Source organism: Petaurus breviceps, unplaced genomic scaffold (assembly GCF_028583685.1).
Source record: "Petaurus breviceps papuanus isolate PSGF00001 unplaced genomic scaffold, PetGlider_PUasm1.0 558, whole genome shotgun sequence".
Classification (NCBI taxonomy): domain Eukaryota; kingdom Metazoa; phylum Chordata; class Mammalia; order Diprotodontia; family Petauridae; genus Petaurus; species Petaurus breviceps.
Genome location: NW_027186376.1, coordinates 4,060,711 through 4,076,543, shown reverse-complemented (window position 1 = coordinate 4,076,543; position 15,833 = coordinate 4,060,711). Strand labels below are relative to the sequence as shown.

Here is a 15,833-nt window from a genome sequence, read left to right as displayed (position 1 = left end):
ACTACCTCCTCAGGAATATCATCCTCAGCAGAAATGTAAATGGATGACATCTTTCCTATGTCAAGTGCAAGGTGGATGGGAAGAAAGAAAAGTCTAAGATACTCTGTCTACTTAACAGTGGGTTTACCAGGGAACACAACTTTGCTCATATGAAAAGAGAGCTTTAGGGGGTGGCTCAGTGGCTCAGTGAGTAAAGCACCCGCCTGGAGTCAGGAGGACCCTAGTTCGGTTTGGGCCTCAGACACTTAACACCCACACATACAAAAACTAGCCGTGTAACATCGGGCAAGTTACTTAACCCCAATTGCCCTCCAAAAAGGCGAGAGAGAGAGAGAGAGAGAGAGAGAGAGAGAGAGAGAGAGAGAGAGCGCTTTAGAACCCTGTAGGAATTAATACATTCATGTCTCTTGGTTTGATGCTATGGGTTCATGGAGGTTGTTTCTTTCTTTCTATCACTGGAAGGTCCATCTTAGGTGGTTTGAAGGCTACTGGGTCTTCTGCAATTCTAGTAGCCCGAACCTGAATGAGCTGCATTGGTGATGGCTTCTGAGTACCTCTGTAAGACTGGACACTGAAACCTGAGTTGGATTTCTGAAGGGTTCTTGGTCCAAAAAGGCTCCATTTTTTCAGATGAGGGTTTGTCTCTATCTCCATTCCCAGAATACATGCTGCTGACATGTAGGCCAGGTAAGGAAGCAGAAGATCCATGAGTAAACCAGCCTCTGGGCTTTTGCTTGGGAGAAGAATAGGGTGTGCTACTCAGAGAAGATTGGGTTGAAGCAATCAGTCTATCTTCTTTTGTCATTTCTCCATTTTGTAATTCCAATTTATGGAGTGCCTCTGCTACACGGTGGTACTGGGTTTCTTCTGTGGTGAGGCCTTTATGGGGAGTGTATCACCTGTCTGTCAACCCTGCCTGCTGCTCAAATCGCTCGATGTTCTCATGTCTGTTTTGTAATTAGAGAATTCATGATGACATGCGTAGCTTTGGCCTTCACCACTGGGGCCTTGTTCATTGGTCACTGGAAGCTGAGGGAGTTACAGAGAAACTATTTTCTCCTTCCTCAACTTTAGAAAGCTGTTGGTACTTCCGATCTGGGATGCCCGGCTTTTTCCACAGATGTACTGCACATGTCAGATGAAGGCGGAGTCATCGGTGTGGGATCCTCCAGGACATCGTCATAACTGAATGCCCGGTGATGTATTCCAATTGGCAAAGATATCTTGCCTAGAAGCCCACCTGTACTGTGCCCAATAGCAGACACATCTGGCGATCCAGGTGTTTCTCTAGATAGATGTCCAGAACTCTGATTCCCAGCGTGAACGTCAAAAGGAAGTATTCTGCAGCTCGTGATGAAGAGTCCCAAGCGGCTCTCATCCAGAGACTCTGCAGACAGCTGGGTTTCCCTGAGGGGGGGAGTGGAATGGAGGAAAGGGGGGCGGGGGGCGGGGAAGAGACCGTCCGCAGCCCGAGACTCCGCCAAGGACAGGCAGCTGAGACTAACAGCGCTCCAGGTCCCGTCACTCCCTAAGCGCCGAAGCACGGGGCGAACCGAGGCCATGACACAGGTAGCTCCAAGACCCAAAATGACCTCAGCGGGAGAAGCAGAGTGAAGCGCAGCACTCATTCAGAGAGGAGGAAGCTGAGGCACAGAGTCAGTTAACTGCCCCGGCTACTGAGTGCAGGAGGCAGAATTTTAACCAGCTCTTCCTGACCCCAAGTCCGGCGCCTTATCCGCTACTCTCAGGTAAACCCATACAAGTCATCGGCATTTCCACACATCACCAACAAAAACGAGAAGAATTTGAGGGAGGAATATCATTCATGGTATCAAAACTATGTCAAATACTTGGATATAAGCTTATCTAGGCACACACGACCTTAGAAGACACCGCAGAGTCGGGGCAGAGAGGCGGCGCCACAGTGCGCAGAGAGCTAGGCTTGGACTCAGAAGACCCGAATTCAAATTCGTCCTCAGACATTTAACTCCATCTGTGAGCCTGGGCAAATCAGTTGACCTCTATCCGCCTCAGTTGTGTCATCTGTAAAATGGGTTTAATAACAGCACCTACTTTCCAGATGTGATGCTCAAATGTGACCATTATTGTAAAGTGCTTAGCACAGTATCTGGCATGTAGCCGACCTCGAAATTAGCTATTATTAGACTTGGGACAATGCAGGAAAGACAGTGCTAAAAACTGATTCATGTATTGAATAAGGAGTTATATGTGAAATAATATATTATTAATAACACTACATTATATTATTGCTTATATGTTTGCGAATTTACTAATAACAGATTTATGTACTTCATAATGATTTTTATATTTTCTATTATTATTTAATAATGATTATTTAATCATGACCAACATTTATATATGTTTTAAGACTTGCCCAGGGCTTTATGCACATTTGCTTGTTTGAGCCTTACAACAACCCTGTAATGTAGGAACAATTATTATTCCCACTTTAGAGATGAGAAGACTGAGACTTAGTCTTACAGGTTGGTCACACATCTTGTAAGTAACTGAGTCAGTATCTGAGCCCGGGGTTGTGAAGGTTTCTGGTTGCCAGAAGAGTTTGTCTATTATCCCAGAGGTGATAGGTCAGTCAGTGAGTGTATAAGTAAATATTTATTAAGCACCTACTATGTTCCAAGCCCTGTGATAAGTTCTGAGGATAAAAATAAAAATGATAAGATCCCTTGCCCATATGAGTTCATAATCAAATGGGTGGGGGGAGTCCACAATACCCAAAGCTGAAAGGGGATGGGGGAGAAGGTTCCCAGCTTGGGGTTGGGATGCAGAAGTCCAGAAACACTGCAGATGGTGGAAGGAGATGACTGTCCTCTTAAATGGAGATTTTGGAGCTCATGGCCTCCTGTCAAAGGGTACTGATGAAAGGTGAGTACCTAAGCTGGTTGGATCTTTCCAGTCCATGACATTTCCCAATGATGAGGTGCCTGGGGTGTGATGGAGAAGTCCAAAAGTGGTGTAGATTGTAGGAAGTGATGAATTTTAGGGTTCAGTACTGTGCACTGAGAATATAAATTTGGCAGAGAGAGGATAGTTTGGAGGGAGAAGAGACTGGAGTCAGGATGACCAATTAGGAAGGAGGCTAGACCAGGAGAGAGGATGGGGATCTGAACTGAGTGAAGGCAAAGGGATCGACTCAAGATATGGCAAGGAAATAGAATTGCCAAGACTTACCAACTGATTTCATCTTGGAAAGGTTGGCATATAGTACATTATGTAGGGCAGTGGATAGTGTTGAACTTGGAATCAGGATGAACAGAGTTTAAATCAGCTCCCAGCTGCTTGTTGGTTGTGTGACCCTGGGCAAGTCACTTAACCCATCTCAGTATCAGTTTCTTCATCTGAAAAATGGGGACAATAATGGCACTTATGTTACAGGGTTGTTTGAGGATTAAACGAAAGAAGATGTGCCATATAAATACCGGCTGTTTTGTGAGGGTGGGGATGGGGTGGGGAGAGAAGAGCTGGAGATGACAACGAACTTGTGAATTTGGGTGATTGGAAGGATGGTGGTGCCTTGAATTGAAAGAGGTGAATTAGGAAGAAAAGAGGCTTTGGACTGGGCTGTCATGTGGGAGAGGGAAAAACAACGAGTCCTGTTTTGGTCTTGAGGAGGACAGAGAGTTGGAGATGTCGGGCAATTCATAATGTGGGCTGGAAACATGGATGGCTCTGGAGAGCCCTCTCCTCAGCCACACTTTTGGGGAGTCTAGTGAGCCCACCCTCCCCCCGGGACCCGCCCCCATGAGCACTAATCACACTCCTGCTCATGTCCATTGTCCTAGTGTGTTCGCCCACCCTTCCCAGCTCTGAGATCAAGGCTTCCTCTTATGCATCCCCTCTTCCTGGGACACAGGATGAGGCTTGGAACACAGGAGGCATGGGTGAATGAATGTTGATAACATCCCCTCCGTCCTTCTGTCTGAGTTTCTGTCCCAAGCCAGTGCCCTTCTTAGCCAACTCCTAATCCCAGTTCATTTCCCCACCTCTTGTGTTGTGTAGAGGAGACAGTCCTGGCTAGACGCAGAGGTAGATGTCAGTTCCAATTCCAGCTTAGGTGTGCCCCCAGGTTTGCCTCCTCAGCCTGTGACTCCCTGTCACTGACAGTCTTCAAGGAAAGACTGTGTGGCCATTGTTTAAAGAAACTGTAGGGAGGATATGGGATTTGGGAAAGCTTGGGTTCTCAGTCTCTTCTATATATTTATATGATTCTCTTTGAGCCTTATTTTCTTCATCTGTAAAATGGGACCATAAGCTTGTACTGTGCACTTCACACGATGGGTTTTTTTTTTTGAGACAAACATTTTGTAATTCTGAAAGGACTGCAGTCATTACCTGCACTTCTATCTGTCTGTAGACTTCTCCCATTTTGCCCCCAGCTTCCCCTCCCCCAGTGTCTCCCTTGGGAATCTCTTTTGTCATCACAAAGGTTCTGGGTCAGGATTGGCTGAGTGGCAGGCAGTGTACTATGTCATGCTGGCCTTCAGTTCAGGTTGAAGGATGGGAGGGACAGGGGTGCTGTGCCAGGCACTGCTGCTATCCCTTGTGGGCACTATAGGGGCCACTTTGGAAGGTTCATGTGAGTAAGTGAAGGGAGCCAGACATGTAGGGGTAACATATGTGTGTATGTGGGGGGCACATGGGAAACTATGTGGAGACAAGCCTGAATGAATGTGGAGAATGTGTATTTGGGAACACAGGTGGGTATGTTAGGGGCTGTTACGAAGAGGAATGGACTACCTCAGGAGGTCAAAGGCTTCTCCTTCAGTGGAGGTCCCCCAGTAGATGCTTGTTGACCAGCCTCTTGTATGGGCTTCTTACTCAGGTATAGGTTAGAGAATTCTCCTGGCCCCTTGCCTCCTTTGGGAGTGTGTGTGAGAGAGAGAGAGAGAGAGAGAGAGAGAGAGCATGTTGGGAGGCACACATACAAGCAGGACATATATTTAGGAGAGAACATTTGAGGGAACATAGATGTTACATATGAGCTTGGTGGAAGACATGGAGGTCTCTCATTCCTCATTGTTTTTCCTTCCCTTCAAGGGGCTCAGCCCTTAAGGCTGGGGAGAAGAGGGAGATTGAGACTTGGGGACATTTCACTCCCTCTGCCCATGATCGCTGTGGTCTGTGACCCTCTCACTCCTGATGACCTATTTTCCATTCCAGTGGGCCCTGTGGATCCCGGCCAGGGTTAAAAAAAAAGATCACGGTAGGACACTCTCATACTCGGCCTGGGACTTGGCCCTGGATGGTCAGTATACAGATTATCAGCCAGTCTGGGGGAAGGTACCATGTTTGTGGGGGGACCTTATTGACCCCTAGCTGGGTTCTCACCGCTGCTCACTGCTTCAAGGACAAAATGTAAGAGGCCTAAGGAAAGGGTTGGATGAAAGCTCTTTCCAGGGTGTCTCTCTCCAGGGTATCTCCCCAAGGATCTCTCACTTCAGGCTCCCATCTCTAGAATTTCTGAGGTGTTTCTCTGCAGCTATTTCTCCCTGTCAGTTTCTCTTTCCAGGGTGTCTTTCCTATGGTCTCCTTCCAGGAACTTTTTCTCCAGAGGTCTATCTCTGAGGAACTTGGCTTCAGAGATCTCTCTCTTTAGGTATTCCTATGAGGGCTGTCTTTGTGATCTGTCTAGATCTGGTTCTCTTTAGGGATTTGCTCAATGGGTCTCTTTCCAGGGTTGTCTTTAGGAGTCTTTCTTTGGGGGTGGGGTAAAAAGCCCTTGAAGGGTGCTCCCCAAGGATGTCTCCAGGGGGGCTAGGCCCTTACTGAGGGGCCTGGGCAGGTGGAAACTCTGGTCCCTGGCTGTCTCTGTAGTGACCTGCATGTGTTGCGACTGCTGGTTGGTGCCTGGGAGATTCAGTGGGCTGTGTCAGGTCCCCTGGACCCCCGTGTGCAGGAAAGGAAACCTGTCCAGATCCTGATACACGAGCAATACAACATTAAGCTCAACACCAATGACATTGCCCTGGTGCAGATGAGTAGCCCTGCCCACTGTGGCGATGTGGTGCAGACCGCCTGTCTCCTTCACTCCAATGAGTCCCCCATCCGGGCACCGGAGTCGTGCGTTGTGACAGGCTGGGGGTTCAGACGCGGTGAAGGTAAGTCTGGGAGGAGGCTTGGGAACATAGTGGGGATCATGTGATCCACTGGTCACTTTGGGGTGTAAAGTTGGTGAAGGTTAGAGGACAGAGGAGATTTCAGGGACTACAGGAGGTCAGAAGAATGAAAATGCCCACTTGAAGAAAAAGAATCCCCCCCTTACAAGTAGTGAGTGAACCAGCGGTGTGCACTGTTTGACACTGAGGTTAGCGTTTTGGTACCAAGCAGTCTAAAAAGCTGGGTGGATGCTCACCCTCATCTTTAATAAACAATCAACAGCAGAGGGTGAGCTATTAGCACCGAAACAGGGTATTGGATAGTAACAGCTTCTGCTAAGCTACCTCTGGCTCTGAATCTTTAGCGCCTCCGATGGCAGCAAATGGTACTACTGGCCAGTTTCTCTGGAATTTGTGGATTACCCAGTCAGATCTCAGTTCTCATTCTGCATTTATTCCCGGGCTTCTCCTTTTCTCGGGGTTCCCCGCTCAAGCTTCCAAGCAGGCTTGTGTGGCTCCAGCCTGCTACCTCAAGCCTTGTCTACCGTGGACGCTGACTGGCTCCTTCCTTAATCCCATGGATGGTCAGACGTTCTGCTAATTTGCAAGTCAGTCCCTGAAGAACAGTACGAGTTTCTAGGTCATTTTCACCTCACCACCTCAGCTCTAATCAGGTGGTCAGGGGCAAGTGACACCAGGCTATAAAGACAAAAATATAAGAGCCCTTACCCTCAAGGGACTTATATTCTAAAGGGAAAAATAACACACAAGTATATACAGACTCTTTGCAAAATGGGTACAAGGAAGTTTTGGGAAAATTTGCACTAGAAGCTGAGGGATGGGGTCAAGGAGAAACTTCATGAAGAATGGGGCCATTAACTTGAGCCAGGAAAGGAAACCCAGTCCCATGGAACCTTGCCAGTGGGCAGATTGCTATGAAATTTCTCTAGAGAGTAAATCCAAGAGGTATACTCCCAGCATAATAATGAGAAAGGACCCAATCTTCAGGGAGGTGAGAGGCGGCATAGCATTGCCCTATAAGTAGGCTGCTGATTTTGCTTATGAAATTTTGATGTCAGGACAATGGCAGATGGTGTCCACTACTTCCGTTGCCGTGGAGATGAGTGAAGTTGGAAGCTGTGTGAACCATCTTGTGTATGTAGGGATATTCAAGGGAAGCTAAAGGACCAGTACAGATGTAAAGAGGGTAGTGAAATGTGCAAATGGGCATAGTCCATATTCGTTGAGTGGGTGAATTGAGAAAATGCATTGTCACACTTGCCCCTGTGTGGTCTACTTGGAATTAAACCCCCCTTCACACCTTGGACTAGTCTCTTTGGACTTTGCTGCACTGGGTTTGGATCCTATTCCTGGTCTAGGGGCTCTTCCCACCAACAGGTCTCCAAATTCCTGTGTCCCCATTACCAAGCATAGGTTTTTCACACAATAATCCTGGCTTGTACCTGAGCCAGCATTTCCTAGCTGTAGCTTTCCTTCATTTCCACCATCCCTCCCAACTGGAAAGATTTATATATTTCCCAAACTATTCATCTCTTTCCTCTTTTTTGTCTGATGTCTATAACATATTTTGATGACAATATCACTTGTTTCCACCAATTATTATTCCAGCCAATTATTCCCCATGTTTCTCTGTCCTGATTCCTAAATTTCTTCACATTATGAGTACACACATTCTTTAAACTTTTTGTAAAATACTCATTTTTTCTATTAACATGCATTTATTTTCTCTCTATACTTTTTTGGGGAAAAGGAAAACAAAACGCTAGTAAGAAATACCATAGTCAAGAAAAACCAAATTCCCACATTTGTCACGTCCCAAAATGTTTATCTTATTCTCTATCTCATTGTGTCCATGCGGCATTCGGCATCATGAGTTCTTTGGAATTTATTGCATTGATTAGAGTTTTTAAGTTTTTCAAAGTTCTTTGTCTTTACATTATTGCTGCTATTGTATGATTCCCCTCCCCCCTTGTCCTGTTCACTTCACTCTGTATTAGTTCATACAAATCTTCTCAGGTTTTTCTGAAACCATCACTTTCTTTCTAAAAAAATTTTTTTGGTCTTTATTAATTTATTTGTTTGCTTTTAGTTTACTAAAAGATTCTAAGATACTAAAAAGATTTAGTTTACTTTTAAGATTCAGTTCCATAGTACTTTGAGTTTCAAATTTTTTCCCCCTCCCTCTTCTCCCCACCCCATGGTGGCATGCAATCAAGTATAGGATCTGCAAATACTTTCACATTAGACATTACGTTATAAAGAAGGATTGTAACACACAGAATGAACAATGGGAAAGAGGAAACAGAACAAAACAAGAAAAAGAGAGAGAGAACAGGTAGTTTGCTTCAATCTGCATTGAAACTCTGCTGTTTCTCTAAATGTAGACATCTCTCTCCATCATGAGTCTTTTGGAGTTGTCTTATAACCCTGCATTGCTGAGAAGAGTCCAGTCTATCAAAGTTGGTTGTCACACATATGTTGTGTCTGTAACTGTGTACAGATTTCTCCTGGTTCTACTCTTCTCACTCAGCATCAGTTTGTATAAGCCTCTCCAGAAAAATATGAAGTCTATCTGCTCCTCTTTTTTTTTATAGCACAATAGTATTCCATTATATTCATATACCACAACTTGTTTAGCAATTCCCCAATTGATGGGCATCCCCTTAATTTCCAATTCTTTGCCACCACAAAAAGAGCTGCTATAAATATTTTTGTACATATGGGTCTTCCTCCCACTTCTATGATCTCTTTGGGATACAACCCTAGAAGTGGTATTTCTGGGTCAAAGGTACGCAATTATTTATAACCCTTTGGGCATAGTTCCAGGTTGCTCTCAAGAATGGTTGAATCAGTTCACAACTCCACCAGCAATGCATTAATGTTACAATTTTTCCACATCCTCTCTAACATTTGTCATTTTCCTGTTTTGTCATCTTAGCTAATCTGACTGGTGAGATGTGGTACCTCAGAGCTGTTTTGATTTGCATTTCTCTAATCAATAGTGATTTAGAGCATTTTTTTCATATGCTTATGGCTATCTTTAATTTCTTCCTCTAAAAACTGCCTGTTCATATCTTTTGACCATTTATCAATTGGGGAATGACTTGTATTCTTATAGATTTGACTCAATTATCTGTATATTTTAGAAATGAGGCCTTTATCAGAGACATTGATTGTAAAAATTCTTTCCTAATTTTCCACTTCCCTCTTAATCTTGGTTACTGAAACCATCATTTTCATAATTTCTTTTGGCATAATAGTACTATTCCATTACACTTACAAATTATGGTATATAAATGTAATGGAATACTATCGTCCTATGAGAAAAGCACACATATTCTTAATCTGCATTGTTGCATATTTTTAAAACCTATCTTGTGTCTTTTGAATAAGAAATATCATTCCAAAGTAATCTGATAAGGTTCCATCCTACTAAGTATTAGGGACATATGTGAAGCCAAATTTGCTTCTTTACAGTGAGATCTCTGATTCACCTTGCTTGTTAGTTATACTATATATATATATATTTAGATATTTATATAATAAATATATATTATATTTATATATACTATATATATATATATTTAGACATAATAATTTTTAATGTATTGTCTGGACACCTCACAGAAGGAGAGGAATAGGCAGTCTGGTTAGGAAAGGGAGCTCTTCAGAATGGGTTTGTCCTTCAGGGGTCCAAGTGGAGCTGGAGTGTCTTTTAGACCAGGAAGGAAATTATGGGGGTTACTGAATATAGGGGTCCCTGAGTATATCTGGGTGAGAGAGAAGTTCCAGGCTCCCAGTTGGGTCTGGATATAAGACAGAGTCCCTGAAGAGGCTAGGATATAGGTTTGTTTATAGGTATGCAAGGTTATTATTACTATTACGTAAGTTATTAATACTGGTTCTTTTCTTGGATTTTGTCTCCTATGACATCTGGGTATCTCGCCTGCTATTCTTTCCATGTGACAGGTGCTGTCCGTGGTATCTAATTTGCTGAATGTAAATAAGCATTTCCTCTCTGCTCCTTCCTTTTGTAACATCTGTTTTCCTAGACTCTCCCACAGACACTACAGATACTGATAGTATATCTTTAAGAGCCAAATGTTGATGTTGTAGAAAAGGAGGTTTGGGAGATCAGTTTGAAGTTAAAGTGGAGATTGTAATTTTATGAAGTACTCCATATGAAATCAGGGAGATTGTGTGTAGGTTGACTTTGATCTATAAGAATCTATGTAGGAATCTGTGGAGAAGATAGAAAGGTGATGAGAAACTTTCTTCTTGTTGGAATTGTCTTCACTTCATCTTTTCTACGGTCAAAATACTATAAATGATTAGCTATTTTTGTTTTATTGTTGATTCCAGTCATTAATAAATTGTAAATTCAGTGATTTTAACTAGGATCAAAGGAGATTAAGGGATTGACTATATATAGAGATATAAATAACTCCTGTTTGGATAAAAAGTTTCTCCAAAAATAATACTTAATGACCTGGAGTTAGAGTTTGAGCCAACTAATTAATTAGAGATTCCAACTGTAATTACAGGCATACCTTGGAGTATAGGTTCAGTTCCAGACCACTGCAATAAAGTGAATACCACAATAAAACAAGTCACAGAAATTTTGGTTTTCCAGTGCACATAAAAATTATATTACACTATACTGTAGTCTATTCGGTATATAATAGTATTATTTCTAAAAAAATGTACGTACCTTAGTTAAAAATACTTTTTTTTTTTTGCTAAAAGATACTAACCATCATCTGAGCCTTCATTGAGTCATAATCTTTTTGCTGGTGGAGGGTCTTGTCTTGATGTTAGTGACTGCTGACTGATCAAGGTGGTGGCTGCTGAAGGCTGTGGCAATTTGTTAAAATAAGATGATGCAGTTTGCCGCATTGATTAACCCTTCCTTTCACTTGAATGCTTAGACTCCATTGTGGGCTTATTAATTGGCCTAATTTCAATATTGTTGTGTCTCAGGAATAGGGAAATCTGAGGAGAGAGATGGTCAGTGGAGCAGTCAGAACACACATAACACTTAGCAAATTCACAGTCTTATATGGGTACGGTTCATGGACCACAGGTCACCATAACAGATACAATAGTAATGAAAAAGTTTGGAATATTGTGAGAATTAGCAAAATGTGACACAGAGACATAATGTGAGCACATGATGTTGGAAAAATTGTGCTGATAGACTTGCTTGACACAGGGTTGCCACAAACCTTGAATTTGAAAAAAAAAACCAACCAACCAACCAAAGCTCCCCCACCCCCCAAAACCCGCAGTATCTGTGAAGAGCAATAAAGCAAATTACAATAAAATGAGGTATGCCTATACAAAGAAAATATACTTTTAGATTACTCGAGTGCTTAGGATAAGAAGATGAACTATGGAATGAGTCAAGGGAGAAGGCTAGTATGACCTATAACCTAGATATAATCGAGTCCTAGAATCAGGAAGACATGACTTTTGATTTTGTTTCAGGAGCTTCCTAGTTGTATGACCCTGGGCAGGTCATTGGTCTCTCTGTGCCTTAATTTCATCTGTGAAATGAAGGATCTGGACTCAGTAGCCTCCAAGTTCCCCTCCAGATCTAAATCTGTGATTCTGTGATTACTGTGACACTTTCAGCTTGGAAAACTCTTTAGGTTTTCATGACTCTGGGGAAATACATTATCAACTCTTTTTTTGAAAAAATTCAGTCTTAGGAGTTTTGTTTTCCTTTTTGTTTCCTTCTGCCATTGGAAAAGGAACAAAGAAAAGAAAAGCCTTGGAACCAATAAGTACAGTCAGATAAAATAAATTCCCACCTTGTTCATGTCTGATAGTGTAAACACACCTTGAGTCCATCACCAGTTTCTATTAGGTACATTCTGGTCTTGGTCTGTGGCCTTCCATTTTGCTATTTCAGATCATGGACTAGAAATGATTTCATCCTCCCCCCAATCCTCCATTACTCACATAGAATTTCCTTACTTATGGGAAAAGTTGTTCTTACATGTTACCATTCCATTTCCTATCTCCATGACTTTGTCTAGACCATCTCAGATGCCTAGAATACATCCTGCTTCTTCACCTCCATAACTCTTGAAATCCTTTGTTCCCTTCAAAGCTCAGTCTGATTGCCACCTTTAGTTTAAGGAAAGAGCCCAGGGGCCTATGGGGATCAAAGGGCCTGGTCATAGAGTTAAGGGAGGTAACTGGCAGTCCCAGTGGGGAATAGCAAGTCATAGGGGGTCATAGGAAATCATATAGTTTGAGATGAGGCAGGGAATCCTAGGGGTTAGACTTCTCAGTGACGGGTCTAACATAGTTCTCTGGCGATAGCTGGGTTGGCAGCACCAATTGTACAGGAAGCAAAGGTGATGGTCACCGATTTGGACAAATGCAATGAAACTGATTGGTACCATGGGCTCGTTCATCCAAACAACGTATGTGCTAGCTACTCAGATGAGAACATGGACACTTGCCAGGTAATAACTGCTCTCCTGAGGGTCCCTCAAGTCCCAAGGCCCCCAGACTCTTAGGCCTCTGAATCTGAGAGCCCCTCTTTCAGTCTGAAATCTATCCTCCAACTTGCTACCAGTTCCCTCCAAAGTCCTGAGGTCCCATGTCCAGGGATCCCTTTTGTCCTTCCCCCATCCTAATTCTAACCTTCACTCTACCCCATAGGTCCTTTCTCTAAGCCATATAATATGCTAGTTATATCACTGTACAGGACGAAGACAGTTGGGAGATTGCCCCTCCTACTCCCCTTCCCCCTTCCCCCCTCCCCCCCCACCATAAACACAATCAGTAGCTTCTCCTCTAGGCACACATACCCGGAAACTTTTGTCTGAGACCTGGGGGGGGGGGATTCTCTGTTGGAACTCTTCCTTCATGCTCAGAACCTTCCCTGAGTCCACATCATTTACTCTGAACACTTTAGACCCCTCTAGGTCCAAATGAGGTCCTTGCACTTGCATGTGTGCTGAGGGAGGAACGACCAGGTATCTATAGACCTAGAGAGTGAGTCTATGTCCCAAGGAGACAGTGGACATGTATACTGAGGCAACAGTGACCATGTGTTCAAAGATAGCAGCAGCTGTGTGTCCTGAGCTATGACTGTGTGTTCTAAGAGGATGATTATATCCCTTCTGTGCAGGGAGACAGTGGAGGGCCACTCATGTGCAAGGACAATGAGACTAAAACATACGTGGTTCATGGAATTGCAAGCTGGGCTGTCGGCTGTGCTCGGACAAACCTGCCAGGTCTCTACACGTCCACCTGGCACTTTCTGACCTGGATTAATTCCAAGATTGATTCTGATATGAAGATGACTAACCTGCTTTCAGCTGCAGAAACCTTGGCATCTTATCCAGAGATTTTGGGCAGAGGGGCAGCTCAGAAGCTTGAAGAGGACTTTTCCCACTCAAGCATCCCAGGGCAACCTCCAAGATAGGAAAAGAGGTCCCCTCCCCACTTGACCTAGCTGTATCTGTTCCTCCCCCTCCAAGGGGAAGAAAAGCTGCTGTGGGGTCACAGCTGCACTGGCTGTCCTGGGGTCAATCTCTTTCCTGGTCTTTCTGGCTTTCAACTTTATTGGTTCCATTTCTTTAGCTGGGGAAGGAAGAAACAAACCCAGCTCATTGAATAGTATTTTTTTGTTTTCAATCAATGGTTACTCTTTGGCCTGTTTCTTGCCCATCCATGGGGCCCTTTCTTGTCACATCATATCATGGGAAAGATCTGAATCAGTTGTCTGGTAATGACTGACTAAAATCTCATGCCTCCTCTCCCCCCAACCCAGAACCTTTTCCTTACTCCCATTTTTTTTTTACTCTTTTGTGACATTTCCTCTTCGATTTCTTAAGCTCAATCCTTTGCTGACTTATGCCAATTGTACTTTTAAAGCCCACATATTTCTCAGGCATCTGAGTTGAATCAAGGAGAATACTACCATATTTGCTGCTAACCAAATCATGTTATTCATTGGCCAAGAGGTATGTTCTTTATATAATGTGGGCTGCTTTTATCTTGTAGTCCCCCTTGGGTCCCAAGGATTCTCCTACTCTGGAATGTCAAAACTTTCACCAACTGGGAAATATATAGGCTCCACTTGAGACTAATGGCCCTTAATTGGTGGGACCTGAGGAGTGGATATGGGTGAGGCCTTTTTATACATTATCTTCATTAGTTACAATGAACCCATCAACCAGTTCTAGCACCAAGGAATGGCTTCATAGGGAACAAGAGCTATAGTATAGACAAAGATTGTAACAGCCTATCATGATGGGGAATGAAGCATATTTTTTACACCTGGGTCATGTAAACCCAGAAGAAATTCTGGGGATGTAGAGTTGGAACAAGGCAGAAAATTTGAACAAATCATGAAATTATGGGGGATAATTGCAAATTGACAAGATGGTAATGGAGATTAAACCCAAAATTAACTGGTCCAGACATAGAATCGTTAAACTTTGATATTGCAAGATAATTTTACAAAGAAGAAGGAAGACATCCCATGTTTTAAAAATCCACCAATATCAATAGCCAAAGATATTTCTACAAAAAAGGAAATACAAGAAACTGGAATGGGATATACTAATAGTTCAGAAATGAGACATTTCCCCCTGCAATATTTCCAGAGGAAAGAGGTTGAGTACATGTATCAAGGGGTGAATGAGAAATGCGACTAAAGTCTGAGAGGGGTGTACTCTTACATTATATCTTATAATTTCATCTAGTGCATTGGAGAGACTCAATTTACTGGTCATGATTGGGATGGGGGAAGGCGCTGATAAACCTTATGTGAGATATACTTGAGAAACTGATAGCAATCAGAGGCAATTTTTGGCAATCAAAGGCAAAGAAATGCATCACTAAGCTATGTACTTGGTATCAAATACTTGGAAGTATCAAGTACTAGGAATCAAATGCTTTGCAACTGAGATTAGCTACAAACTGAAGGTAATTGCCATAGGAGGATTAAACAACCAATAAGATAGTCTGGATTAACAACTGAGTGACATGAATGGGGAGAAAGAGAATGAGGGAGGAGGGAAAAAGGGAAAAACAGAAGGAAAGCAATCCTAGTGCAATAATTCTACCCGAAATGGGAGGGTGGAAAAGTCAAGTATTGCTAAAAACAGTTAACAGTATGAAATACAGGGACCATGTTTAGTGTATTATGAAAAGATTGGAAAAGGATTTTAGGATTTAGAGCTGGAAGTGATCCTAGAGATTATCTAATAAAACTTTCAGTTTAAAGATGAGGAAATTTAAGCCCATAAAGGGAAAGTCACTTGTCTAAGGTCTCACAGTAAGTAGCAGAGCCCGGATTGAAATCTATATCCTTTGATTTTGACTTCTTTAAATGATTTTGTCTAATCTTTAGAATTTATGAAACAAGATTATATTAATTTCCAACAAGAATAACTTAAGAAAGTCAAAGATATTTCAACTGAACAATTATTTCATTGAAGGTAAAGGGGTTAAAATCCCTTACAAAAAGAAAAGGGTTACTAAATGAAATAGAAAGAACCCAACAATATGTTACCTATAGGAATACAATACAGAAACATCCTTATGAATATAAATTGGAAAGGGTGAGCTAAAATTTACTATGTTCAGGTGATTCCAAGTAACTGGGGGTTGTAGTGATATCACAAGAGAAAATTGAATTCAAATTAGAGT

General features: G+C 42.7%; 1 protein-coding gene and 1 pseudogene across 1 annotated transcript; one reads left to right on the top strand and one right to left on the bottom strand.

Moving 5' to 3' along the window:
• Window positions 1-372: 372 nt before the first annotated feature.
• Window positions 373-3,265, bottom strand: LOC138172985 (putative monooxygenase p33MONOX pseudogene; annotated as a pseudogene).
• A 1,271-nt stretch (window positions 3,266-4,536) lies between these two features.
• Window positions 4,537-13,599, top strand: LOC138172984 (acrosin-like). Its single transcript, XM_069102828.1, has 5 exons — window positions 4,537-4,619; window positions 5,200-5,394; window positions 5,854-6,137; window positions 12,486-12,631; window positions 13,303-13,599. The coding sequence occupies exons 1-5, from the start codon at window positions 4,537-4,539 to the stop codon at window positions 13,597-13,599; spliced, it is 1,005 nt and encodes a 334-aa protein (XP_068958929.1).
• The last annotated feature ends 2,234 nt before the right edge of the window (window positions 13,600-15,833 follow it).

Excerpts from the sequence above, each read along its gene's own strand:
- LOC138172984 (XM_069102828.1), top strand. The coding sequence starts at position 4,537 with ATGGGAGGGACAGGGGTGCTGTGCCAGGCACTGCTGCTATCCCTTGTG. Across the intron at positions 6,138-12,485 it reads GGGGTTCAGACGCGGTGAAG|CTGGGTTGGCAGCACCAATT; the intron begins GTAAGTCTGGGA and ends CTCTGGCGATAG. Across the intron at positions 12,632-13,302 it reads AGAACATGGACACTTGCCAG|GGAGACAGTGGAGGGCCACT; the intron begins GTAATAACTGCT and ends CCTTCTGTGCAG.